The sequence below is a fragment of the Oryx dammah genome, unplaced genomic scaffold (genome assembly GCF_014754425.2).
Source record: "Oryx dammah isolate SB20612 unplaced genomic scaffold, SCBI_Odam_1.1 HiC_scaffold_26, whole genome shotgun sequence".
NCBI lineage: Eukaryota > Metazoa > Chordata > Mammalia > Artiodactyla > Bovidae > Oryx > Oryx dammah.
In genome coordinates this window covers 18,390,408-18,417,491 of record NW_024070210.1, presented here as the reverse complement: position 1 = coordinate 18,417,491, position 27,084 = coordinate 18,390,408, and the positions used below count along the sequence as shown (strand labels likewise).

General features: G+C 36.3%; 1 protein-coding gene across 1 annotated transcript in view; it reads left to right on the top strand.

The window, feature by feature from the left end:
* Positions 1-789: 789 nt before the first annotated feature.
* Positions 790-27,084, top strand: part of RBM25 (RNA binding motif protein 25) — a 55,319-nt gene continuing 29,024 nt past the window's right edge. The window contains exons 1-6 of the mRNA XM_040226144.1: positions 790-990; positions 7,827-7,947; positions 11,082-11,131; positions 13,244-13,411; positions 17,595-17,652; positions 22,218-22,378. Of these exons, the coding sequence (XP_040082078.1) occupies positions 7,842-7,947; positions 11,082-11,131; positions 13,244-13,411; positions 17,595-17,652; positions 22,218-22,378 (543 nt within the window). The 5' untranslated portion in view covers positions 790-990; positions 7,827-7,841. The remainder of the gene's footprint in view (positions 991-7,826; positions 7,948-11,081; positions 11,132-13,243; positions 13,412-17,594; positions 17,653-22,217; positions 22,379-27,084) is intronic.

Sequence of the window (27,084 nt, the reverse complement as noted above, 5' to 3'; positions counted from 1 at the left end):
CAGTGGTCAGTTCAGTTTGTCCTCTATTCTGGGTTGTTTGCAGCTCTCCTGAACAAGGATAATAGTTCCATTTCTATTTACCATACTCCCAGCACCAAGCACTCAGAGACAGTAACTTTATACTAAATAACTAACTCTTCTAAGATGCAAGCAGTTGGGAAACAACAGGCCTGTACTAGATACTGACCGTACAATCCATAAATTGAATAACCTAATCATTCGTGATTTATTTTAATTAATCTAATCACTGAAGTTCTATGGGTTAACTACTATTACAGGCCGTTTTTAGGCATTTCAAACATGTTTTAGCCGCCTCTTTGGCCCTACCAGCGCGTGTAAGCTTTCTTGTTTGTGTACGTGCGCACTTTTTCAAAACCACAGCCTTAGCCACTTATCTCTTGGTATCAACAGTAGTTTTCTAGGATTAACACTTGAGGTTTCTACTGAGGGGCTGGGTGAGACCCAGTTATCAGCCCATTGAACTTCAATGAGCCACAAAGCAAGGTTCTAACCCCCAAGACACAAACTACCGAAAGCGGGAAGCCCTCTTTACAGTCCTCACGCCGAGTCCAGCCGGAACCTTGACCTCAAGATGGCGTCGCGTAATCATAAGATTCAATCAGCTCCAATCAAAAATGGCAGGGTGGGTCGTAAATGACGGCTCAAGACTTTCTAGCCCTCATTAGGCGCTCCATCTCGATGGTGATTCGCCGCTGCGTGGTGATTCAGAGCCAACAGTGAAGACTATCTATACGAGCTCTTCTCTATGATCCTCCTCCCCACGCCCCTGGCCGCAATGCACGCCGGGCACTAGGAAGACCTCCAGAAGAAGCTCCCCGCGCAGCGCGGCGGTGTTTTGCGGCCTGTGCGAGTAGGCGCTTTGGAACCAGTCTCCCTGATAGCGGGGCGCAGAAACCTCGAACCGGTGGAGCCCACTCGTAACCTGGAGCCCGGAAGACCGCGAAGACAGTACCGTTTCCTTAGCGGCGGGTGAGTTCACGCCTTAGAATGCGTGTGGAAACCGGGAGACTGGGTACTTCGGTTGGGGGCGGAGGGAAAGCCTGGGAGGCTGCGAGAGGGCCGGGGTGGGATGGGAATATGGGGACGGGGGCGGGGAGTTGGGTGGGGGAGGGGACGGGCACGAGGCTTGGGTTTCTGCACTTCTCTAAGGCCTGGGAAATCTGTGGGCCTAGCGGCAGCCGGTGCAAGCCAAACCTACCGGCAGAGCCTTCCTGCTTGCATTGTCGCCCACTTTTCCTTTGCTTTCCACTGCTCGCCAGAGTGGCCTCGGCCCATTCTGGGCTCCGCGTTTGCCAGAAAACGAGCGGTCGCCCCCCTGGGGAGTCCTTTCCTGAGATCCCTTTCAAGCCTGAGCCTGCGGAAGCCCTCCGGTAGATATTCCGGGCCGAGTGTACAATTGCTCCAGACTGCCTAGAAGCCGGCCAGCACCCACCCTTTTTAGCGGGGGTGGGGTAGGGTGACTGGCCACCGTCTGTTTTCTTTCCCTTCCTCTCTGGTCATCTAAAGCCCGCCACCGAGTGAACTGCCCTCTCTTCCCCCGTCCCTCCCCCCCTCACTCCCCCCCCAACTTAAATTTAGCTGCTGCCCAACTTTTCTACCACCCTCCTGGTGGGTTTGCCTGTCTTAAGATTGTGATGAGTGTTGTGGCCCTGGCCCTTTGCTCCCCTGGAGGTTACAGTAAACTGTGTCTCCATTGATTCTAGGAGAGGTCTAACCTCCACGTTACAATATGTACTTCGTTCTCATCCTTCTGTGGTCTTCATTACTGCTTTTACAACACGTTTTTAGAACAAGTTCTAGGAGTATGAAGATTATTTTGAAGTTACGTAATATGGTTTTTATATTGCCACGGAAAAGCCATTTTGATAACTGGGCAGAGTGGAGCGGACCAGAAGGAGGGAGGAAGTTGGGCCTTCTCTTGCACCAGGCTGCTCTAGTTGTGAAGTCCTGTGAATTGGAATTGGGTATTTGGCAGTAGTGTATAAGCAATTTTTATATTGTTTTGAAAGCTTTACTTTCTAAAAGGTCATTTCCAAAATGTTCAGAGGGTGGTAAGGCAAACAGTTGGTCAGTAATAGTTCCTCACGATTCAAGTGGAGATACTATGCTGTTTTAACTCATTTAATTTTTCTTGAAGCCTTGGTTTTCTTCACCTGTAAAGTGAAGATTATTGATGATATCCACCTCATAGGTTATTGGAGTTGGGAATTAATTGAGAAAAACGTATGTAAAATCCTTAGTGCAATAACCAGGTAACATAGTAAGTGCTGAGTGCATATTAACTGATAGTGTTTGTTGTTTAAGAATTTTTGCTGAAGTACAGGAGCCTATCCCTTAACATTTCTTCCAGTGTACCTTGAATAGAGTTGTATGAAGTCAGAGTTAATCATTAGTATGTTGTTATTAGACAGAGGCATTGTGATAAGCGAAAACAGCCTTTGGATTGGCAATTTAGGATAGTGGGGACCTTGGAGTCCTTACCCGTGAATTGTATTCTTTTAGATAAGTTAGCTTCTTCATCAGTAAAAGAAGAGTATGTTTTACGCTAGATAATTTGGGAGGCTAAATGAGATGACCTGTGTTGAAAGCTTTTGTAAACAAAAGTAGATTAAAATTAGTTGATATTTTCATGACATTGGTAACCCCAGAAGATGAATTATTTCCTTTTTGGCTACCTCCAAGTTAGCTGTATTTCATATACTTTCTTCATTTACACATAATGTAGAGAAAATTTATATTGACTGTTTTATTCTGTAGAAGCGAAAGTAATCATTGACTCTTAATCTCGTATAAAAGCATGCTGTTTATCTTTTTAATTTCTTGATAGTTCTTTCTGATACTGCTACTGACGTTCATAAGAGAATTTTTATTCCTCAGTTTTTTAATATAATTTTTCCTAACTTTTTTTGAATTTTGAAACTCAAGAAAATAAAAAACGTATTTTAACTGAGAATTACTGCTATCGCTTTTTAACTTTTTATTTTGACATAATTTCAAACTTTAAAAAATGTTGTAAGAATGGTACAAAGGATTCTCAAATATCTTTCACTCAGATTCCCCAAATGTTAACAAATATTTTACCTGTTTGCTTTATCTTCCTCTCCTTTTTGTCTTCATAGTTTTCTTCAGAAATCTTGATAGTAAGTTGCAGATGTGGTGTCCCTCTTAACCCCCAAAATTCTTAAGTGTGTATTTCCTAAAAACAATTACATTCTCTAACAACAAAATCAGGAAATTAATATTGATACAATGTAGTCTATAGGTCTTAATTTGGTTTTCCCTGAAGGAGTCCGGAATTCGTATTGGTAATGGTAATTTTTTTTAAAACAGCTTATTACGGTATAATTGACATGTAAAACACTCATTGTAATGTACGATTCAGTGATTTTTGGTATATGTGCAGAGATGTGCAACCATTATCCCAAAGGCACTCTCTTTTTTGTTTACAAGTCCCTTCCTACTCCCACTGTAGCTCTAGACTACCACTAATCTCTGTTGAGTTAGGCTTGCCTTGCTTGGGCTGGGATGGTCCTGTCGTCCATTGTACCTTGCAGGCTGTACGCACAGCAGGAGACAGTGCATGCTACACCGATGATCATTCATATTTAATGTTGAGCCCCTGGGTTGGTTGCATAACTACACATGACTGAAAATTTTCTTTTTCAGAACTGATGAAAATAATGTTAGAAAAGAATCTGGCACATAACTGGAGCTAGACGTTTTATGGAATAAATGAATAAGTTGTATATGAGTGTTTGCTGAGGACGATCTGTTGGTTCATTTGCTTCTTAACATTTTAGAAATTTGTCCTGATGAGGTTAGCCTGTAAGTCTATATCCCAGGTGAAATACTTTGTCAGGATAAATCTAATGGATGAATGCATATAAGCAGTAATGGTATTCTTAAGAGTGCAGAAAAAGTAGTTTAAAGGTGAAAAAGAAAAGCAGAATGTATAGATAAGCTTCTTTAGAAGTTTATTTTGTTTTTGGGGAGGACCAAATTTATTGAGATAAAATTTACATACATTAAAATGCATCCGTTTTAATTTCAGTCAATTTTGATGGCTACATAAACCTGTCTGACCACTGCCACAATAGAGATAGGAAACACTTCCAACATAGTTCTTGTTTTTGTTATTTTGGGCCATGAAGTTTCATCCTTGGAGGATAAAAATGTTCTGAACCTTTCAAAAGTGAAGGTACTTTTCAAGTATTCTTTAAATGCTTTAATGTATTTTTTAAATAATTTAAGTCATTTCAGTGCTGATAAAATAAGCTCCTCATCTCTGTTAAACCCCACACACAATCCCTAGGCAATTGACTACATTCAGAATAGATCTAGAAACCACCGCCTGTTCTACGCCACCTCTCTTGTCTGGGTTATTTCAGTAGTCTTACTTTTCTTCTACCCTTGTTCTCCTCCAGTCTTAACATAGGGGCCAATGACACTGTTAAAAGTCAAGTCAAGTCAAAAACCTTTCAGAATAAAACCCAGTATTTTTAAAGCGGTTTACAAAGCGTTACATTCTTTGAACTCTCTTCCCAGCTCCAGTTTGTGCCAGTACTGTGCTTCAGCTGTTGGCCTTATTCCTCATGCAAACACACCTCAGGTTCTTTGTATTTGCGGTTTCTTTTGCTTGAAAAGGGCTTCCCTGGTGGCTTAGAGGTTAAAGCATCCACCTGGAATGCGGGAGACCCGGAGTTCGAGCCTTGGGTCGGGAATGATCCCTGGAGAAGGAAAATGGCAGCCCACTCCAGCACTCTTGCCTGGAGAATCCCATGGAGGGAGGAGCCTAGTAGGCTACAGTCCATGGGGTCACAAAGAGTTGGGCACGACTGGGCGACTTCACTTTCACTTTCACTTTGCTTGAAAGGCTATGGCCCCCAGTATAGGGCTTCCTGCCTCATTCTCTTGCAAGTCTTTTTAAATGTTGCCTTCTTGGTGAAGCCTGACCACCTTGTTTAAAGTAAAGTATTCTTTAGCTCTCTTCCCTATTTCATTCAACAAAGTACATACCAACTTTGAATATCTTTATAATGTATTGTAAGAGTATTACAGTTTATCAACTGCAGGTAAAAATGATAAACTTTGCTTATTCTAAAAGTTTCTTCTCAGTCATTTCACATACACCAAAACATACCAAAAAACATTTCTATGTTGAAATATGTGGTTGTTTAAAGTGAACATTAATAATTATCAGAGATCACCAGAAATGTTTGTTTTCTGAATTTCCTTAGGAGGGGCCATTATCTTATTAAGATTGCCTTCATCTTTGAAGTTTGGCCTCTGAATAAGCAAGTTTTAAACAGTTCCAAATAAAAGGGAAATATTCTGTAGAAAAATTGGAGTGAATGAAATGGGTATATTGCATAAACTAAAACATAATCTGGTTAATTCTTAACAGAATGAAAAGACATTTGAAAACTGAAAACATAGTTTAAACACCAAGAACATAGTTTTTTTTTAAGTAGTACTTGTATTTAATACTTGGGGGAAGAGTGATTCTAAAGATGAATTCATGGTTCTATCTTTGTAACCATTGTGAGGCTAGGTGCTTGTCACTGCTCAAATTACACATGGTAATTTAATAAATTTATTTAGCATTTCTTAGAGTTTATTTGTTTACTGATTCATTCATTGAACAGGTATTAATACCAACTGTTCTTCTAAGAAAATGCTGAGATAGAGTATTATAATGATAAGAGCTTCTGTAAGTTAGGACAGTAGCCCTCAATGTTTTAAAAGGATACACACTCCTATCCCCTTCCATATAGAATATTTGTTTTTGTTTTGGGCAAAAAAGTATTTTTAAAAATCATTTAAAGATTCAACACATTTGCAGTGTTAAATTAATTGCAGTCATACCTACTGTTTAAGGCATTTCCATTAGCTTACTTGCTGGTATATGGTATTATTCTAGGTATTTATTTTACGTGTAAAGCTTTCTGAATATTTTAAGTGTGCTGTGTTTTTGAAATTGAAGTTTAGATTTTATAGAATATTTCAATATCCTAACTTAAGGGAAAATATTCTGAGGAAGAATAGCTATGAAGATGAAGGGCATGCTTTTTAAAGAAATGTCTGATAAAGGGGTAAAAAGATACTCAATCTCAATGAGTAGGGAAATTCAAGGAGAAACGAGAGTATTTTTTTTTACCTATCAGATTGGAATGATGGTGCGGATATAAGGAAGGGGCATACCTAGATACTCTTGGTGGGAATATTAATTTGTACAGTAGATTTGGAGGAGGATTTGGAGGTAAAGTGTAAATATATAATAGTAATATATATAGTAGTAGTAATATATATAGTAGATATATAATAATACCGATTTATATTATTGAATTACTTGGCACAGGTGCTTAGAGTTATATGTCCATTATGTCCAAGAACGCTTAATATTATTTGTAAGAGGTGAAATACGGAGATAACCATCCATGTTGGTAGATAGTTGTATCTATATAGTAATAGTTTACTGCGTTATAAAGGATGGAGTAGAAGTTGATGACATGAAGAGATGTTAATAATGAGGGAGAAATGTACATAACAATATACTATGATTATATTGCTTGCACAAAAACATAAATGATTATATATTAGTTTGTGTAGAGAAAGGTATTTTAGAAGAATACAATGATTGAGACCAAACTTGGGATTAGGAGCAAGGAAGTGGAGGACATGAACTTTTTATCCTCTCTCTTCTGAAGGATGAATAAAACAATATATCAAACCCAGAAAAGAAAATAGTAGAGAAAAACATTTTTTAAAAGCTTTAGACGACTCTGGATCCCTTGTTACAGAGTATAGGTAGGGGAGTTTTTCTAAGGGTAAAACAGAAAATCTCCTATTAATCAAGTTGCTACTTTTAGCTGCATCATTAATATCAGGTCAATCCACTTATTTTGGTGCATGGAATCTTACTAGAACATTCTAACATCATTTTTCTAAACTTTTCCCAGTAGTTTTGAATATTTGAGTACGTTGACAAAAATATTGACAATATAAAATTTGAGGGTAGGGAAAGTCTTACGTATTTCTATTCAGTAGGGAAGACAAAAGTTTCTTTTAAGTGATACTGGTGTCATAAACGAAATGAAACAGTTCAGTATGTTCTTGTATTTTTAAAAATCAAATACCAGCATCTGATTCTTGAATTTCATCCATTGAATATTGTTCAGGAATGGTAAAGAGGTTTGCTTTAAAGTTTAAGAAAAATTATCACTTTTTTTCATTGTCATAAATTGGATATTTTCTTTATATTTGAATGATTACAATGGGACCTGATATCTGGAGGTTCCCCCCCACCTCCCCAGGTTTTTAGAATGTCACTGAGACATTGATTTGTCCTTCAAGAACTGGCCAACACTGAATCAACAAATACTGTGTGACTTTGTTAATTTAGTTTTCAGGATGCATAAAAAAATGAATGCTTCAGAACACTTAAAAACTGTTAGATATTTTCCTGAATTCTGAATTTGGTTTAAAAAGATTCATTGATGTTTGGTACTTAATTTTTGGATATTAACTGAACCTCAAAATTTTTTTCTTCCTTTATATGTATTCCCATATGATTATAGGAGTCTATCCTGAACTTAGATCGTGTACATTTTGGGAACTTATTTTAGAAAAGATCTAAGGTTAAAAAATTCTCAATGGACAGACAGAGAAAAGAGGGTCTTTGCCAACTCCTCTGGGTAAGAAACTTCAGAATTTTGCAGATAATCTAAAAATGAAGGCCAAGAAACCAGGCATATCGAATTGTAAATGTTTCAAATAACGTGATTTGCCATGATTTCTTTCTTTAGACCGCTGCAGTAAGAATGTCATTCCCCCCTCATTTGAATCGCCCTCCGATGGGGATCCCAGCACTCCCACCAGGGATCCCACCCCCCCAGTTCCCTGGCTTTCCACCACCCGTGCCTCCAGGTAAGTTTGTGGGTACTGTTGCTTTTGTAGTTGATGACAGTGTTGTGTTAGTTTCTGGTATACAAGAAAGTGATTCAGTTTCTTAAATTTTTGTGTGTGTGTGTTTCAGTTTTATATATATATGCAGGCACACATACTTTTTTTTAAGATTCTTTTTCATTATACTTAGTTCAGTTCAGTTCAGTCGCTCAGTCGTGTCTTGAATATAGTTTCCTGTGCTATATAGTAAATCCTTTTTGTTTATCTGTTTTATATATAGTAGTTTATATTTGCTGATTTCAAACTCTTAATTTTTCCTCCTTGCTTGCCCTTTTGGTAACCATAAGTTTTCTGTCTGTAAGTCTGTTTGGTAAATAAATTCATTTGTATCATTTTTTTAGATTCCACATGTACGTGGTATCACTTGATGTTTGTGTTTCTCTGATTCACTTAATATGATAATCTCTGGGTCCATCCATGTTGCTGCAGATGCATTATTTCATTCTTTTTATAGCTAAGTAACATTCCATTGTAAACATCAGTATATACCACATCTTTAGTCATTCATCTGTCGATGGCCATTTAGGTTGCTTTCAGGTCTTGGCTATTGTGTATAGTACTGTGGTGAACATTGGGTGCATGTCTGTTTTGAATTAGAGTTTTCTCTGTAAATGCCCAGAAGTAGGACTGTGGGATCATACGGTAGCTTTGCTTTTAGTGTTTAGGAACTGCCATACTGTTTTCCGGGGCTTCCCTGGTGACTCAGTCAGTAAAGATTTGCCTGCAGGGCAGGAGTCTGCCTGCAGTACAGTAGACCTGGGTTTGATCCCTGGGTCTGGAAGATCCCCTGGAGAAGGAAATAGCAGCCCATTCCAGTATTCTTGCCTGGGAAACCCCATGGACAGAGGAGCCTGGTGGACTACAGTGCATGGAGTCACACAGAGTTGGACACGACTTAGCAACTAAACCACAACAACATACTATTTTCCATAGGGCTGCGCCAGTTTATCCCACCAGTGATGGTGTTTTTTTTTAATGTGTCCTTATGTCATTGCAATATTATCTTTAGAAAATATGTGTGTGAGTATTGGTAGAAACACTGCCTGTTAGCGTTCTAGAAATGTGATGTCTCATTTTCCTATAGTGGGAGTTTTCATTTCTGGCTGAGTATCAAACTCATCTGGGAAATTAAAAATCTTCACTTAAATAATAGGTAATACATTTAGACCAGTCAAAAAGGTATACAGTGAAAAACTTCTTACCTTCCTATATAATTTATTACTATTCCCTTACTGAAACACAAAAACAAAACAGGGTTATTAGTTTCTTCTTTATCCTTCCAGATATTTTTTGGTGCATATTAGAAGCCACTCTTAAGTATATATTTTTCTATTCCATTTGTTTTTGTGTAATTCCTTTAACACAGATGATGTAGTAACATCATATATATATTATTCTTCTTTAACTTATATATATATGTATATATATGTTTTTGACTATTGGAGAGGTTTCCAAAGTTCTATCTAAAAGCTTCCTCTATTCAGTGTTTTATAAAGTAAAAAAAGTTTTTTTAAGTCCAACCCCAACCTACTGAATCAAATCCTTAGAAATTAAGGCCTAGGAATGTCTTTAACAGGTTCACAGGTGATTCCTAAGTATCCATTTAAGCACAGTTAAGAGAACCCACATTTGAGAACTGTTATCTTGAGATTATAATTAGCATTGCTTGACTCAAACTTTTCCTCTGGTTTATGAGTGGTAGTTCAGATTTTTTTTAAATAGGATTGAAAGCATTTTGTACAGATTCAGTTTCCCTTATGAAAGATAGTATCTAAGAGTTCTCCTTTGCATGTTGGGAGGTATTTTCATTTAACATAGAATCCAAGTAATTCAGGCTGAAAGCAACAAATGATCTTGTAAACCAACTAGAAGTATTTCTTTTTTAGGAAAGCTTTACATCAGTGACCTGGCTTTAACCATTGGATTATCTGTTTGAAATTACAGTGTTTACTAAAGAGCTTGACTGTTGCAGAATCAAAAGTACCTTGCAATTGCCTAATTTGATGGGTTGTTAATTCATAACATATACATTACAGAGGCTCAGCTTTGGGGGCCTCCTACCCTTAGGTCAAGTACACAGCTGTGTTGGAGTAGATGTGAAAAGCCACAAGATAAACATGGAATTTTTCTGGAGTATCATTTAAAGCTTCAGCAATTTGAGGGTAAATCATAATTTAAAAAAACAACTACTTATGCATATACATCATGGAGTAGAATGCTGTACTTATAAAAGTTTTTAAGACATTTATGCTTGTAACTGGCTGTTTTAAGCTGTTCTTTTAGATAATCATGGATATGTATTTGTTACCCCCTCGCTGCCAGGGACATAGTGGGAGAGCTTGAGTACTATCAGTGTATTATTCCATGTAACAATTAATGAATTACAGTCAGTAAGTTAACTGCCCTGTAATAAAGGAGTTTGTCCTGAAAAGAGGGATTAAGAAAATAATGTTAACAGAAATCTGAATAGTTATCAACCATCAAACATTAATTTCTTGAGAAGGATAGTGTCCTGAGCCACTTTCATTTGGGCATCAATTTTTGAGGGGTTCTTTATTTTTTTATTAGTCTCATAATATCTTATTTTCTGGTAGTCTTTCCTGGTAACATACTTTTAACAAAGTCCTTGTGTTACACAGTTACAGGGAAGACTAGATTACTTCCAGTTTGTGAAGAAATTTTAAGGCATTGAGAATAAAGCTTAGTCACTTGTTCAGAATCAGGGAAAGTGATGATGAAAAATCGTTTGTTTCCTTACCAGTTTATTGGTTTTATAGAAGAAATTTTAAATTCCTTTTAATTCAAGAAAAACACATACTAAATGAATTGGTAACTGTCCAGAATTTTGTACTCATTAAGGCAATAGCAGGTTGTGGTAGTCTTTTTGCTTCATGAGTGTTTTTGTTTTTAAGTTTATTTAGATAGACCAATCTGTAAAGTACATTTGGTTTTGAATAATATCTCATTTTTTATTAGCCTTGTATTTCCCCTTAAAAGAACTATGAAGATACTTATTTTTATGGCATGTACTTGATATGGAATATATTCTTGTCTATATAATTATATTCTTAAGACTCATTTTGCTTCTTTTACAGGGACCCCAATGATTCCTGTACCGATGAGCATTATGGCTCCTGCTCCAACTGTAAGCATAACTTTTAAGGAGGAATTACAAGTACTACTGCTTTTAACTGAATCTAAACAATTTGATAAACTCAGATAAATTATTTTAAATGTCTAAAAGAGTAATAGGAAGAAAGAGCATTTATATATATCATAAAGATTATTTTTTCTCAAGTACAGTTGCTCCTAAAATAATGCTCCCTAAATAAATTATTTTGTTTTTGTGATTTTCCTCTTATTCTCTAGACTCTTCATACACTGTTACTTCGGATTTAAATGTTGACTCTTCCATCACTCCCTTATGTCTTGGTCCTTGAAAGTAGGAGATGTGATATGACATATCTGATTTCTTAAAAGAATGCAGAAATGATCTAGTAGAAATTTAAAATTTGAAATGAATGTTGAATATATATTTACTCTTTGCTCTGACATACCTGATTTTTAACTTCTTCAAAACTATTTTTTTTCTCTGTCTTTTAATATGATACCGTCAAGCTTTCTTAAGTTTTACTGAAACCTTTTCTCTGCTGAAGTTTTATTATTCAGTCTTATGTCTTGAACTTTAATTCTCCACATTCATAAAAGCTTCTGTACACTCTTGGCATCTTAGTTAAGAATGCTGGTATACTATAGAAAGAGAGAAAGTGAAGTTGCTCAGTCATGTCCGACTCTTTGCGACCCTATGGACCACAGCCTACCAGGTGCCCCTCTCTCAGTGGGATTTTCCAGGCAATAGTACCGGAGTGGATTGCCATTTCCTTCTCCAGGGGATCTTCCTGACCTAGGGATCAAACTCCTGTCTCCTGCATTGTAGACAGACGCTTTACGTCTGAGCCACCAGGGAAGTCCTCAAGACTGGTATACTGTAACATGTGATTAAATGATAACCGTCTTAATGTTTATTTAACCAGAATTCTTCTTTGAGTTAATTAGTAGAAATATAGGGTTTAAATTGTAATTCCTCTGTGAGGGAGATTAGGTCTTATTACTTTTAGCTATTTTTGTTTTTTTGACTTGTGGGTTTTGAAGAGGGAGGGAAGTGTTATTTATATTAAAAGGGTAGTGAAATAGGAACTTGCTGTGAGGTGGACCAAGGGGGCAGTCCAGCTTTTCTTGCATTGGACCTTCATTGGAAGACATGCACTAGGAAACCTCCACATGATAAGTACTCTTATCCTCCTGCATTTCAGCCTAGGAAAAGGCAGCTCCCCCAATTCACCACTTCAGTGCAGACTGTATATGTTTTGCTAGATTCAATTCCAAATATAAAGATGAGTAAGACTATTCGGGAATTTGAACTTTATGAAAGGAATAGTAACACAGGTAACTGAGAAAAGGTAAACCGAGAGTATGGGGAGAATGCTATGGGAATATTTGAAATTCTGCAGGAAAATTAGCAGGGATAATTAGAGTTGCCTTTTATACTAGTACAGAGTACAGTAGGTGAAGAAATGTGTGGGTATATTTGAAAACTTTAAATGATTTTTGATGTCTTAAACATAAAATTTCTACCCAAGTTTTTTTATTTGCTCGTCTAAGTTGTGTTTAAAAGAAAGGTAATCCAGTAGTGAGTTTCCCTGGTGGCTCAGTGGGAAGGAATCCGCCTGCCAGTGTAGGAGATGCAGGTTTGATCACTGATCCAGGAAGATCTCCTGGAGAAGGAAATGTAACCCACTCCATTATTATTGCTGGGCAGTCCATGGACAGAGGAGCCTGGAGGGCTACAGTCCTTGGGGTTGCAAAAGAGTTGGATACAACTTGGCTACTAAACAATAACAGCAAAATCTAATAGTGACACTTGTCATGAATAAGTTATAGTAATGAAAAATGTGCTTTGAGAACTTTATATTAAATATATAGAACCTGTAGTAATATTAAATATATAGAACCTGTCCTTTATGTTTGCTACTTTAAAACAGGTGTTTTGGGACTTCCCTGGTGGTCCGGTGGTTAGGGCTCTGAGCTTCCACTGCAGGGGGCACGGGTTCCATCTGGGTGTGGGAACTAAGTTCCCGCATGGTGTTTGGTGTGGCTAAAAAAAAAAGCTAAAATTGATGTTTTACCCTAATGTTATATTAAGCGTGACAGCAAATTTAATTGCAAGTTCAAATTTTATTGGCTTTCTTCACTTTAGGTCTTAGTACCCACCGTGTCCATGGTTGGAAAGCATTTGGGAGCAAGAAAGGATCATCCAGGCTTGAAGGCTAAAGAGAATGATGAAAACTGTGGTCCCACCACTACAGTTTTTGTTGGCAACATTTCTGAAAAAGCCTCAGACATGCTTATAAGACAGCTCCTTGCTGTAAGTTAAACTGTTTATTTTTCATTAAAAAATTTTTTTGTTATTTCAGACTTAAGAAAAATCAGAGAAGACTGAATTATTGTCTCGCTTATGTTTTGAAAAGTTTCAATCCTGCAAAAAAGTTGAATAAATAGTGAACACCTTTGCAACACATTTTGCCACATTTGTTTTCTCTCTCTCTCTCTCTCCACACACACACCCCTCAGTTTTTTTCTGAATAGTTTGGGAGTAAGTGATGGCATTTCACCTCTGAATACTACTTATATCTCTTATGACCAAGATACTCTTCTACATTTTTTACACTTAGGAAATTTAAGGCTGATTCAGTATTGTTAATTAAAATACAAAATAGCTCATATTTAATTTTACCAACAGTTTCTATAATACGTGTTCTTTGTTTTTGGTCTATAATCCAGTCAGGGATGTGTATACATTGCATTTAATTGTCATGGTTCTTTAGATAGCTTCTTTATTATAGAACAGTTCCCTGCCTCTTTTTGTTTAACTTGTTTTTGTCTTTCATGATAAACTGATGTTTTGAAGTGTCTGGGTCTTTTGCAAAATGTCTCACCCGATTTGAATTGATTGTTTACCCATAGTTAGGTTTAGAGTAAGCATTTTTTAGAAGAATGGGCCATGTGTGATGACTGTTCTCAGGTGCAGCATAGGAAGAAACACCATGTCTCTTGGTTCCATTTTTGGTGGTATTAAGTTATTTGGTTAAGGTGGTCTGATCTCTCCATTTTAGGATATCTTTTCGCCCTTTGTCATTAAGGAGTAACCTCTGGGTTAATATTTTGAGACTGTAAAAAAGGGATTTAGAAAATAAACATAAAACCTTTGTCAGATAAATAAACATAAAAGCTTTGTCAGATCTTAGTATTTTGTGATGCTAGCTTTAGATTTTCATCCCAAAGAAACAAAACATGAAGGTCCTAATTCTCATTTCTGTCTTCCACAAAGGTAATAACCAGAGGGAATCCATTATCCTAAACTGGGTGTTTATCATTCCTGACCATATTTTTTACTTTAATTACATATTTATATTCATAAATGTTTATCATGTATGAGTTTAAATTATGCATTCCTCCAATTTGCTTTTATCGCCCAGCATATACGCAGCTCTAGTTGGTTCACTTTTCACTGCTATATGCCATTGCGTTACAGAGATACACGATGAATTGTCAGATTGTTTACTGACGGTCATATGGATCGTTTTCACTTTTTGATATTATGTTTTGCTGTGTTATTACTGGTAATATGTCTTTCTAAGGGAACATGGAAGTGCTCACTTCAGCAGCACATACTAAGTGAACATGAAATAAATTGTCACGTATTCCCTTAGAAGTGGAATTTCTGTCATTGGGCATGCTTATCTTCACTTTTAAAGATAATGCCAATTTTCCCCCAAGGTAGAACATTGGGAGGACATTTTATTTTATTTCTATTACAGATGTATTTTTAATTTTATTATTACTTATTTATTTTTGGCTTCACTGAGTCTTGATTGTTTGGCATGGGCTTTCTCTAGTTGTGGCGAGTAGGGAACTGCTCTTGGCTGTGGTGTGCGGGCTCCTCGTTGCAGTGGTTTCTCCTGCTGAGGAGCACAGGCTCTCGGCATGCGGGATCAGTAGTTGAGACTTGCGGGCTCTAGTGCAGGCTCAGCAACTGTGGCTCGTGGACTTAGCTGCCCTATAGCACGTGCGATCTTACTTCCCTTATTAGGGATTGAACCTGTGTCCACCCGCATTGGCAAGCAGATTGTTAACCACTGACCCACTGTGGAAGTCCTTGGAGGACATTTTAAAAAACATGTTTATTGAGATATAATCCACACACCATAAAATTCACCCTTTTATAATGCACAGTTCAGTGGCCTTTAATATATTCAGAGAGTTTTGCAAACATCACCACTGTCTAATTCCTGAACATTTTTATCACCCCATATAGAAATATATATATATCTATAAAAACACACCGTACCCATTAACATTGCTTCCCATTTTCTCCTCCCCTCAGCATCTGGCAACCACTATTAAACCTGTCTCTGTGGATTTGCTTGTTCTATGCATTTTATGTAAATGGAATTTTAGAATATGTGGCTTTTTTGTTTTGTCTTTCACTTAGCCTGATGTTTCTAAGATTCATCTATGGTGTAGCTTATTAGTGAAACTTTGTTCCTTTTTTATGGCCAATTAATACTCCATTTAATGGATACGCTACATTTTGTTATCCGTTTATCAGTTGATGGATAACCAGCTGTTTCCACTGGGTTGTTGTGAATAATAATGCTGTGAATATTCATGTACAAGTTTTTGTGTGGATATATGTGTATGTTTTCAATTTGAAACATCCCTTTTGAAAACTGTTGTTGATGTATATTTGCAGCATAGTGTTTTTTAAGATATCTTTGAATTCCTGAACTTACCTTTTCTATTTCTCTTTTTGCTTTTAAGACTTTACTTGGATGTCTGAGGAGCTTTGATTGTCCATATTTAAGAGTTAGGGATTAAAAGACCTGTGTACATAAGCTTACTTTGTAAAATGTTCGGCATTGCTGTAGGGTAACCTGACTGGCAGCCAGAAGTTTTAAATTCTGTGGAGTGTTCTTTGAGATGGGTTGGTTTCTCTAGAAAACTTTTGAGTTTTATGCCTAGTAAGTTTATGATTGACTGCCTGTATGAGGTTGCAGGTACAAGATTGACTTCAAGCATTTCTTATACCTATACTTTCTTCCCTTCTTACTCTTGTAATCTCATTTGTATTTTCATATCTGGTGCTCCACATCCCAGGCTTGTTTTGTTAACTTTCTTCAGATTGTTGCTGTTCAGGTCTCTTCTCTAGTAGTGGGAAAAGGGTAATTGCTTGAAGCCTCTGAGACTTTGATTATTTCATATTTGTATTGTCAGGCAGTAACTTATTTTTATTCAGCTTCAAACTTCAGCCCAATTCTCCACAGTACCTTCCACCCCCGGTTTGGATCCACTAGGTTTTGTATTGATAGAATCAGCCTAATTTTTTCTTTCTTATCAGTATCTGCTTCTGTACACACTTGGAGTCATAGCTTTCTTTGCTTTCCTGAATGAGCTATTATCCATCCATTTGCCTTTGGTCTTTGCAAAATTTTGTTGAATTCTGGTGCTATTCTCTCACACTATGTTTGACCTTATGATATTTTGTTTTTTTATATGTATTTTGGCTGCACTGTGAGGTGTGTGGAATCTTACTTAGTTCCTTGACCAGGAATTGAACCCATACCCGCTATAGTGGAAACTTAAAGTCTTAACTTCTAGAGTAGACTACCAGGGAAGTCCCAATTCTTTGACTATCATTTTAGTAGTTTCTCTGAACGAAGATGTGAAAAATCCATGCATTTCTTAGCTTTGACAGAAAATCTTCAGTTATTACTTTCCACAAAACTTTTATTAAACCTTCTAATTTTTCTTTAATAATTAGAAATAAACTTTGTGTGTAAACAAAATGTAATAAATATCCCACCCTTCAGATAACCTGCCCCATTAACATTTTACTGTATTTCTGATCATTTTATGGAAATTTTTTTCTTTGCATAATTAAAAATCTTACTGTTGGGACTTTCAGCAGTTAAGACTGAATGGTCCAGTGGTTAGAGACTCCATGTTTTTAATGCAGGGGATGCAGGTTCCATCCCGGTCCAGGAACTGAAGAGCCCACGTGCCTTGGGTGTGGCCAAAAAGAAAAAGCTTACTGTGTATCTGCAATTGCATGTCTCGTGATATATTTGCATCCCATATCAAGCATTTCCCTATGTCTTTAAAAATACTTTATAATATATACATGTATTTTAAAACAGTCTTTATGGACTTATAGTATTTACTTGAATTTATTATAGTTCTAACTGTTACAATATTTGGGCATTTTGGGTTTATTTACATGTATTTGTAAGATAAATAAAACTGAAATGTCTAATTTATTAAAAATGAGTTTTTAATAAATGAGTTTTATTAAAATGAGTCAGTAAGAATTTATATTTTCCTTTAAAATGACTTGTGTATTTTATTCATATAAGCTTGTAGGAATTGCAGAATTTAGTTGCTGAGAAGAATTTTTTAGCTTCTGTGTTTTCCTAAGCAGGAATATAATTATGTTCTTATTTGCATTATAACTTTTAAGTGGTAAGGATCTATTTTGTTTTCTTTTAAAGAAATGTGGCTTGGTTTTGAGCTGGAAGAGAGTACAAGGTGCATCTGGAAAGCTTCAAGGTAGGTAATTTTTTCCTTATTTATTGAGATCCTCTCAATCTGGGAGTATAAGTTAGGTTTGCATTTGCTCTCATTGTCACTAACCCTGGGAGAAGTCTGCTATTAGCACTCTGTCTTCAGTCCCAGTGGAATAAGGACTAAAGGCAATTGGGAAGATGTTGGCTGAGGTGAGATTAGAAAGTAAAAAAGGCTAGCAGGAAGTAGGAGAGGGGAAAAATTAGACTAACTGGTTTCTTATTACTTTAAAAAGTTCTTGTTTCAGAGCAGGAGTGTATGATCTCTATGGAACAATTAAAAAAACAAAACAAAACAGGACTTAGGAAGGAAGTGTAGAAGAGATGATAAGATGACCTGTTAGTCTTAAAAGCAAACTGTTCTTTTCATACTAGTTGGCAGAAACACCTGTTTGATATACATTCTTTAAACACTATTATGGAAAAATTCATACATATATAAAATTGGCAGAATAGCGTGAACTCTTATGTATTCGTTGTCTAGCGTTTTAACATTTATTAGGTCATGCCATTTGAGCTTAACCTGTACCCTGTCCATTTTCTTTTTGTATTATTTTTGTACAGTCCTGAGCACCAGATCATTTTGTCTATAAATATTTTTATGTCTCTAAAAGATAAGTTTCTTAAAAATTAATTTATTTTGATTGGAGGCTAATTACTTTACAGTATTTTAGTGGTTTTTCCCATACATGGACATGAATCAGCCATGGGTGTACATGTGTGCCCCATCCTGAATCCCCCTCCCACTTAAGATAAGTTCTTTTTAAAAAACATACCTAAAATGCAATTATAAGACCAAAGGAAAAAACATTATTTCTTCTAATTATTCTCAGTATTCAGATATCCAACATTCAGTCAATATCCAGTCCATGATCAGATGTCCAGCTGACGCAAATGTCAGTTTCTTAAATAGTCCTTTTGACTCAGGATTCATGTAAAATCCCTGCATTGCGATTGGTTGACATATTTTTGAGACTCTTAATATTTTTAGTTCTTCTGTTTTTCTTCTTTCTCTTGAGATTTGTTGGAGAAACTGGGTCATTTGCCCAGTAGTGTTTTCTCTGTTTGGATTTGCTGATTGCAGCTCTAGTAGAATTATGTGCCTTACATCTCTGTCCACTGCATTGTAACGTAAACTGTTTGGTAGTTGTAGCTTGTCAGTTCAGTTCAGTGGCTCAGTCGTGTCCGACTCTTTGCGACCCCATGAATCGCAGCACGCCAGGCCTCCCTGTCCATCACCAGCTCCCAGAGTTCACTCAGACTCATGTCCATCGAGTCCATGATGCCATCCAGCCATCTCATCCTCTGTCGTCCCCTTCTCCTCCTGCCCCCAATCCCTCCCAGCATCAGAGTCTTTTTCCAATGAGTCATCTCTTCGCATGAGGTAGCCAAAGTACTGGAGTTTCAGCTTTAGCATCATTCCTTCCAAAGAACACCCAGGACTGATCTTTAGAATGGACTGGTTGGATCTCCTTGCAGTCTAAAGGACTCTCAAGAGTCTTCTCCAACACCACAGTTCAAAGCATCAGATCTTTGGTGCTCAGCTTTCTTCACAGCCCAACTCTCACATCCATACATGACCACTGGAAAAACCATAGCCTTGACTAGACGGACCTTTTTTGGCAAAGTAATGTCTCTGCTTTTGAATATGCTGTCTAGGTTGGTCATAACTTTTCTTCCAAGGAGTAAGCGTCTTTTAATTTCATGGCTGCAGTCACCATCTGCAGTGATTTTGAGGCCCAAAAAAATAAAGTCTGATACTGTTTCCACTATTTCCCCATCTATTTCCCATGAAGTGATGGGACCGGCTGCCATGATCTTCATTTTCTGAATGTTGAGCTTTAAGCCAACTTTTTCACTCTCCTCTTCCACTCTCATCAAGAGGCTTTTTAGTTCCTCTTCACTTTCTGCCATAAGGGTGGTGTCATCTGCATATCTGAGGTGATTGATATTTCTCCCGGCAATCTTGATTCCAGCTTGTGTTTCTTCCAGCCCAGCTTTTCTCATGATGTACTCTGCATATAAGTGAAATAAGCAGGGTGACAATATACAGCCTTGACGTACTCCTTTTCCTATTTGGAACCAGTCTGTTGTTCCATGTCCAGTTCTAACTGTTGCTTCCTGACCTGCATAGGTTTCTCAAGAGGCAGGTTAGGTGGTCTGGTATTCCCATCTCTTTCAGAATTTTCCACAGTTTCTTGTGATCCGCACAATCAAAGGCTTTGGCATAGTCAATAAAGCAGAAATAGATGTTTTTCTGGAACTCTCTTGCTTTCTCTGTGATCCAGCAGATGTTGGCATTTTAATCTCTGGTTCCTCTGCCTTTTCTAAATCCAGCTTGTACATCTGGAAGTTCACGGTTCACGTATTGCTGAAGCCTGGCTTGGAGAATTTTGAGCATTACTTTACTAGCGTGTGAGATGAGTGCAATTGCATGGTAGTTTGAGCATTCTTTGGCATTGCTTTTCTTTGGGATTGGAATGAAAACTGACCTTTTCCAGTCCTGTGGCCACTGCTGACTTTTCCAAATTTGCTGGCATGTTGAGTGCAGTACTTTCACAGCATCATCTTTTAGGATTTGAAATAGCTCAACTGGAATTCCATCACCTCCACTAGCTTTGTTCATATTGATGCTTTCTAAGGCCCACTTGACTTCACATTCCAGGATGTTTGGCTCTAGGTGAGTGATCATACCATCATGATTATTTTGGTCATGAAGATCTTTTTTGTACAGTTCTTCCGTGTATTCTTGCCACGTCTTCTTAATATCTTCTGCTTCTGTTAGGTCCATACCATTTCTGTCCTTTATCGAGCCCATCTTTGCATGAAATGTTCCCTTGGTATCTCTAATTTTCTTGAAGAGATCTCTAGTCTTTCCCATTCTGTTGTTTTCCTCTTTATTTCTTTGCATTGATCACTGAAGAAGGCTTTCTTAATCTCTTCTTGCTATTCTTTGGAACTCTGCATTCAGATGCTTATATCTTAAATTTGAGTTTGTGTTATTTTTGCTGATGCTTTTATATGTAAGAATTCTAATTAGGAGTTTCTTCCATAGGAATCATATTCAGTTATAATTTTTTTAAATGGTAGCAGCTATTGTCAGTGAGTAGTTGATTCATTCACTGGGAGGTTGCCAAATGTAACAGTCTGTTTGGAAGAATTGTTATTCCTTCATTGAAGAACAAATGATCATTTGTTAGTACAATACATCCATAAGGATAAACTTCCTTTTCCATGTACTATATGGCTACTTAGAGGTATAATTTCTGTAAGAAAAATGGGATAAATGCTTTGGTTCTTTAATTTTTCAAGAGAATGATCTTATGTTCTTAGCATCCTCTAGCAGTGACTTTTTTAAGACCTATTTTGAACTTCTAGATTGACGCATATTTAATTTGTTGTTGTTATATTTAATATAGATTAATTGTCATGATCCCTAGGGAAGCTTAAGTTGTCTCAGGTTGCCTCTGGAAATTGGATCTTCGGTGATTTTTGACCCAAACCTAAATGCCTTTGATAGCTTCCTTGTTATCTGGGAATAAGATATTCAAAGTTCAGCTAGTAGTTTTTCTGCCCAAGACTTGGGATCAGCCATTTCTCAAGAAGCTCTGGTTCTTTTTAGTGGGAAATTGTTTTCAAGAAGATTATCTGGAAATTGATGCACTCACTGTAACCATTGTTTGGTCTTCACTTTGCCAATGAACAGTATTTCAAATTCAAGCCTAAAAGATTTTTATCTAATCTTTTTTGTCATATGTCTGTTTCTTACACACTTGGAATCCTGAGCTTCAACACTGGGGCTGATAGACTATTCAATAATTATTTTTTGTTACTGTTACCCTCTCACATTTCACATTGAATAATTTCAGACCAGTAGCACCAATATTGTCATCAATAATATGCTTGTTGACAGGTCTTTTTTTCTTTAAGATATATCCCATTTAAGTGTATGGTCAAATTTTCTGTTTTAAAATCACTCAACGTGTAGCTGTATCACTAAGTGTAAACATATTCATTTGTTAAATTTTATTTTCAATATTTGCTCTTTTAAATTTAATTTTGTTTTAATATGTTTATTAAAAATCATGAAAATAATGAGACTAGCTATTAAAATGAAACAGACAAAAATTAGACTAGTAAATAGAATAAAAGATCAGTACTTTTGTAGTTTAACATCTCTGAACTGAAAAGTGCTGTATTTAGGTTCAAGCAGCCTTCTTGCCTCTCTGTAGCTGTGAGGAAATTGAGGATGGAATGAATCCATGAAATAATTAAAAGAATTAATCATGAAATTTGCTATTTTGCTGAGTATTTTTTCAGCAGTTTTAGTAAGTAGCTTTTTGCATGATGAGAATTTTTCTTCCTTTCCCATTTTTTTTTTCTCTTTAAAAGAGAAATCCATGTCAAAAGTAATTGAAGGAAAAGAAGGAGTGATGAAATAATCTTTGCATTACAATGCTTTGGTCTCTAATGATTTCAGTTTTCCATAAATATTTTTCATCTTTCATAATTGTTTTGATATCTTATTAAATTCTTTGTATCCTTTGCTAGCCTTTGGATTCTGTGAGTATAAGGAACCGGAATCTACGCTCCGTGCACTCAGGTTATTGCATGACCTGCAGATTGGAGAGAAGAAGCTACTTGTTAAAGTTGACGCAAAGACAAAGGCACAGCTAGATGAATGGAAAGCAAAGAAGAAAGCTTCTAATGGGGTATGTTTTCTATATGGTCTTCCGAAGGCTAGCTGTGCTTTTTCAGTGTAAATGCTTCTCATTACGAATGAATCTAATACAGGGCTTCACAAGATCATCAAGAGTGTGTTTTATATATAGTTATTTTAAGTCTTTTATCTACCCATAGTGGGTGGATGACTGTTGGTTTGCTTGTTCCAGGTTGGGATGAAGGTAGTAAGGGAGGCTGGACAAGGTTAACTTGCCAGAGAAAACAGTAGTACAGACTATTCCAAACAGAGCTAATTCATTAAGACAGCTTTGTAAGTAAGTACAAAATATATTTCAACCTACAAAACTTTTATTAGTTGCTCTTTAGAAGTACACAGGTTCTGAAATGAATTAAAGTAAGTCTCATTACTTGTATCAGGTGGTGGCTCTCTTAAATGAAGCTAATGTAAAAGAAATTGTTGTATGTTGTGTTGTAATATATACATTACTGCTCTCTCTCAACAAAGCGAAAAATAGCTAAAGCCTTAGTGTATATTACCTTGTCTTCCCTTCCTAGTTCCTTTTGACATATCAAGCTGAATGAATCCAGAGTAGATTCATTATTAACTTTCTATCTCTATAAAAACAAAACAGCCTTTTTGGTCTGTTGAGGCTTTTAACTGTTATTCAAAATGAAAGTAGCTTTCTTAATTCCGTCACTCCCTCCTTTACAAAAATGCTGTAAAAGTATTCATAAAAGCAGAACAACCTCTAAAGAAGAAGTTAAATACAACCCATAATTCTATCATCATTAGTAACCACCGTAGACATTTTTGTTGCATATTCTTCCAGGCATTTTTCTCTAAGGTATAAGACATTGAGTGTAATTATGTCAACCTCTTGCTCATACATCCTTAATGGTTTTGAATTTCTCAAAGTATGAAGCCTATATTATCATGGCATCCTAACCTTGCTCCCATCTACCTTTCTGGCTTACTCCATCAATTCCCTTCATGTGTCAGTCATATATTCCTACAAACTCCTTTGTGGTTTGATGTCCTTGTTGCCCATCCGAGCTCCCTGTTGAAATTCTATCCACATTTAGTTTAAATGTTGCTTGATTCATGTAACTATCATGAGTCCTACCCTTGATTCCTCTCAGGCAGAATTAAATCCTTTCTTTTTATATAAAGCAGGATTTTACTGGTATGTCAGTCTGCTTTGTAGTGTATTTTGTTTGTATCACTCTCTCATACCTTCTTAGCCCCTGTTTTCATTCTCATATCCTACATTCACTGATTATAAGGTAGGGCAATAAGTTCACAGACTATTTTTTCATCTTGTACCTCCACAGAACCTGGGTCAGAGTCTTTCTTGCCTGTGATGAGAATGGAGTGAACATTTATTGTAACAGTTGCATTGATGTTGCTCACCTGATCATCTTTACTGTCTTTACCTAGCTGTGTAAGGAATTAATACAATTTACACTCCAGAGAAATTGTATTTTATTTCATATCAGCACTATTGTCTGTCGTACCCCTAAAACCTAAGCCCACGGTCTTAGATTTTCCTTGCTGGGATTCATATTTAAAATAAAGCATGGATGCAATGCTTTCAAAGTTTTTTATGTAATTCACCTGGACTCATTATTGTACTCTGCTTGGTCATTTGTGAGGTGGTTTAAATTGTGGCATTTGCAAATGGTGTGCTCCGATCATAAAAGTAAATCACTTCACTGTGTGTTTATATAAATAAGGACATGTATAATTGTGTGACTTCATTTTGTAATCACTGTTAGTAAGAGGAATCACAATTGATATCTGTTTATATTTTTCCTCAAGAATGGAGTTGAAGCTACTTCTTAGAAAAATGGAGCAGTTATTTCAGATAAAATGAAATTTAAAAAATTAGCAGACCTGACTTCTGGGTGCATTTGCATGGTTTCCAGAGGTATTGAAGTCGTAAGACAAACATGGCGTAGTTTTGCAGATTTGTCGATTTTACTCAACAATACTAGTAGAATGAAGACGAATAATTCTATCAGATAAAAATTTTTTTTCAAACAAGTAAATACATTGTCATGATTTTTCAGGGTAAATGTGAAAGTGTATTTGTTCTTTATCTTTTATTGTTGATTTGTTAGAGAAATTTAGAAAATAGTGATTTGAAGTAGAGGATATGAGAATGAGACATTGAGAAATATGTGTGGTACCTCATCATTTTCCTGATTCCCAGGCAGAAGAAAGAACACGATTAGTTGTATAGTTCTCTGATTTAAAAAGAACCACCAATTTGTCTAGAAAGATGTTTTTCCTGATCCAGAATTTTAACAGAAATTATGTGCCTTGATTAGTAGTGCTGTTAAAAGCTTTTATTTAGATTTTGCAGAATCTGTAGAAAGAACTTTTTTACCTCTAGTAAAATTATTTCATTTGAGGTAACAACACTGATCTTAGTCCTTCTCCTGTTGTTTCACCTCTTGTTCAGTAGTAGCGGTTTAGGACTAGAGATATCTGCTTAATCATCAGAAATAGTGCTTGTTTACCACACATTCAAAATTGACTTGAAGTATTGAAAATACAAATAACCTTTGGAAAGAGCTGCCTACTTTATATTTTTTAATTGAGGAGAGATCAGATACTGCAGGTAGGAACACCTCACATTTTTGTCTGGAAATTAGTGTGAGTGTGGTGGAACCTACATTTTTTCAAAAGAAAGAGCTCTACATTTGCTTAGTTCCCAAAGTTCTTGTTTTAGACTCTAGAGGTCAGTGCCAAAGAGTGAGCCAAGTGGAGTTTTTACCTAACTCTCCAACTAGTAGCTTTACTATAAAAGCTTTTAATTTCTCTGGAAAGAGCCAAATAGTTGGGACATGTAAACATCTCAGATATTCAGTCTATTTCTTTGATCCTTTTTTGTTCATTACTGCACTGCTGAACCCTTCACTTTTTGTTGCTCAGTATGCTTTCTGTTTCTAAAGTGGAAGAAAAAATGAAGTCAGGAAGTTGTCTGTGGTTCAGGACCCAGAAGTAGAGTTTAAGTTGAAACTGAAATTAACTTTTCCTCCCAAGACATATATTGTCATTTTTGTTTTTGTTACATTAACAATTGCTTAAGAGATGGGGCTCATAAGCTTTTCTTCTAAAAAATGTACATTTTCTCTATAGATCAAGGGGTGGTAGTCCTTTGTAATGTGTGAACTAATTCATTCCAAATGCTTTACTTATGTTTAGCTATATTAATATTTAAGTCTTAGCTTAGGATGAGTGGTGGTAGGGAATTTAGGGGCTATGAATATTTTTAGATGAATAAGGCTTTGGATTTGTAACTCCACCTCTATCTTTATGTTTAAAAGAGCATGGAGATGTAGAGGGTTCATGGAAAGAAATTGAGAATGTAGGTAAAATGCTAAAGACAGATTGGACTTTGTCTCATGAGGTTTATTTTCATAATAAAGAACTTAGATCTCAACAGCTGAGGGTTGATAAAAATAGTTGGTATGTGTCTTCAGGACCTGAGGTTTCAGTGACAGGTTACTGGTGGTTTAATTCTTTTCCTTTTAAAACTTTTGAAGAAGCAGAGTATTGCTGAAGGGATTTTAATGAAAGCTGCATAAAGACCTTATTGTTATATATCATTGATTTCAAATTTTAGTTTACAATTTAGTTTACAGTTTTCTTTATTATGAAAATAATTTGGTAAATAATATAAACAATTGAATTACTCTCCTTGGTTAAAGCATTGTATCTTTATCCAAGATGCCAAGGAGAGAATTGGCTATAAGAAAATTAGATGAAGAAGCAGGTTTGAGAAAGTGAGGAACTCAAGAATGGTCAGTTACCACATTTAAGGACTTACATGAACATTACCTGTATCATAACCTATATCTGTGTCTGTTGTCCTTCTTCCTTCTCTTATATTGTTAAGTACTTAAGGGAAAGTTATTTCTTTCTTTAATTTTGAATTTTTAACCATCTAATTAGTGTCTTGCATATAGTAAACTCAATAATTTGAGCAAATTAAGAAATAAATGCATGCTGAAGAAGTATCCATTGGGGATAGCTTTCAGAATGCTGGTGGTTATGAAATCACGGCTCAGTTACGTGAAGGAGCCACAAGGCATGACACTCATCTTGAAGAGAGTTTAAAGCATTGTGACCAAGAGCCAGCATTTGTCCAGAAAAGCAGAATTCTTGTTTGTATCTGAAAATTTGCACAATATATGTTTACTAAGTATGTATGTTGTTTTAAGTTACAAGAGTTTTTTGTATACATAAATCTTTATTTTCTTTGTCATACTTTTCCTCCTTTCCGAGTTTTAAGAAGAGAAGAGGGTAATGAAATTGTCTGGAGTTTGAGGTCATTCTCTAAATTTTGTCATTTGAACTTGGATTAATTACTTAACTAGGAGATTTAAAATAAAACAGAAATAAGAACAGTAGGATAATGGAAACCAGTCATTTTTTTCCCACATGGACACAGGTAACCCTTTAGACTTCATTTAAAAAATAGTAAGTCTTGGGAAAGAATTCCCTGGTGGTCCAGTGGTTAAAACAGTGCCCTTTCACTGCTGAGGGGGCCTGGGTTTTGTCTCTGATTTATGAAACTTAAGATTCCCACAAGCCTTGTGACCCAGCCTCTTCACCCTAGCCCCATAGTCTGTCACTTATTTGTGAGAAGTAGTACAATATGAATTTGTTTTTATTTTTCATTATGTTACGTTCACAAGTCATGGGGAGAAAGATGCTCATATTTAG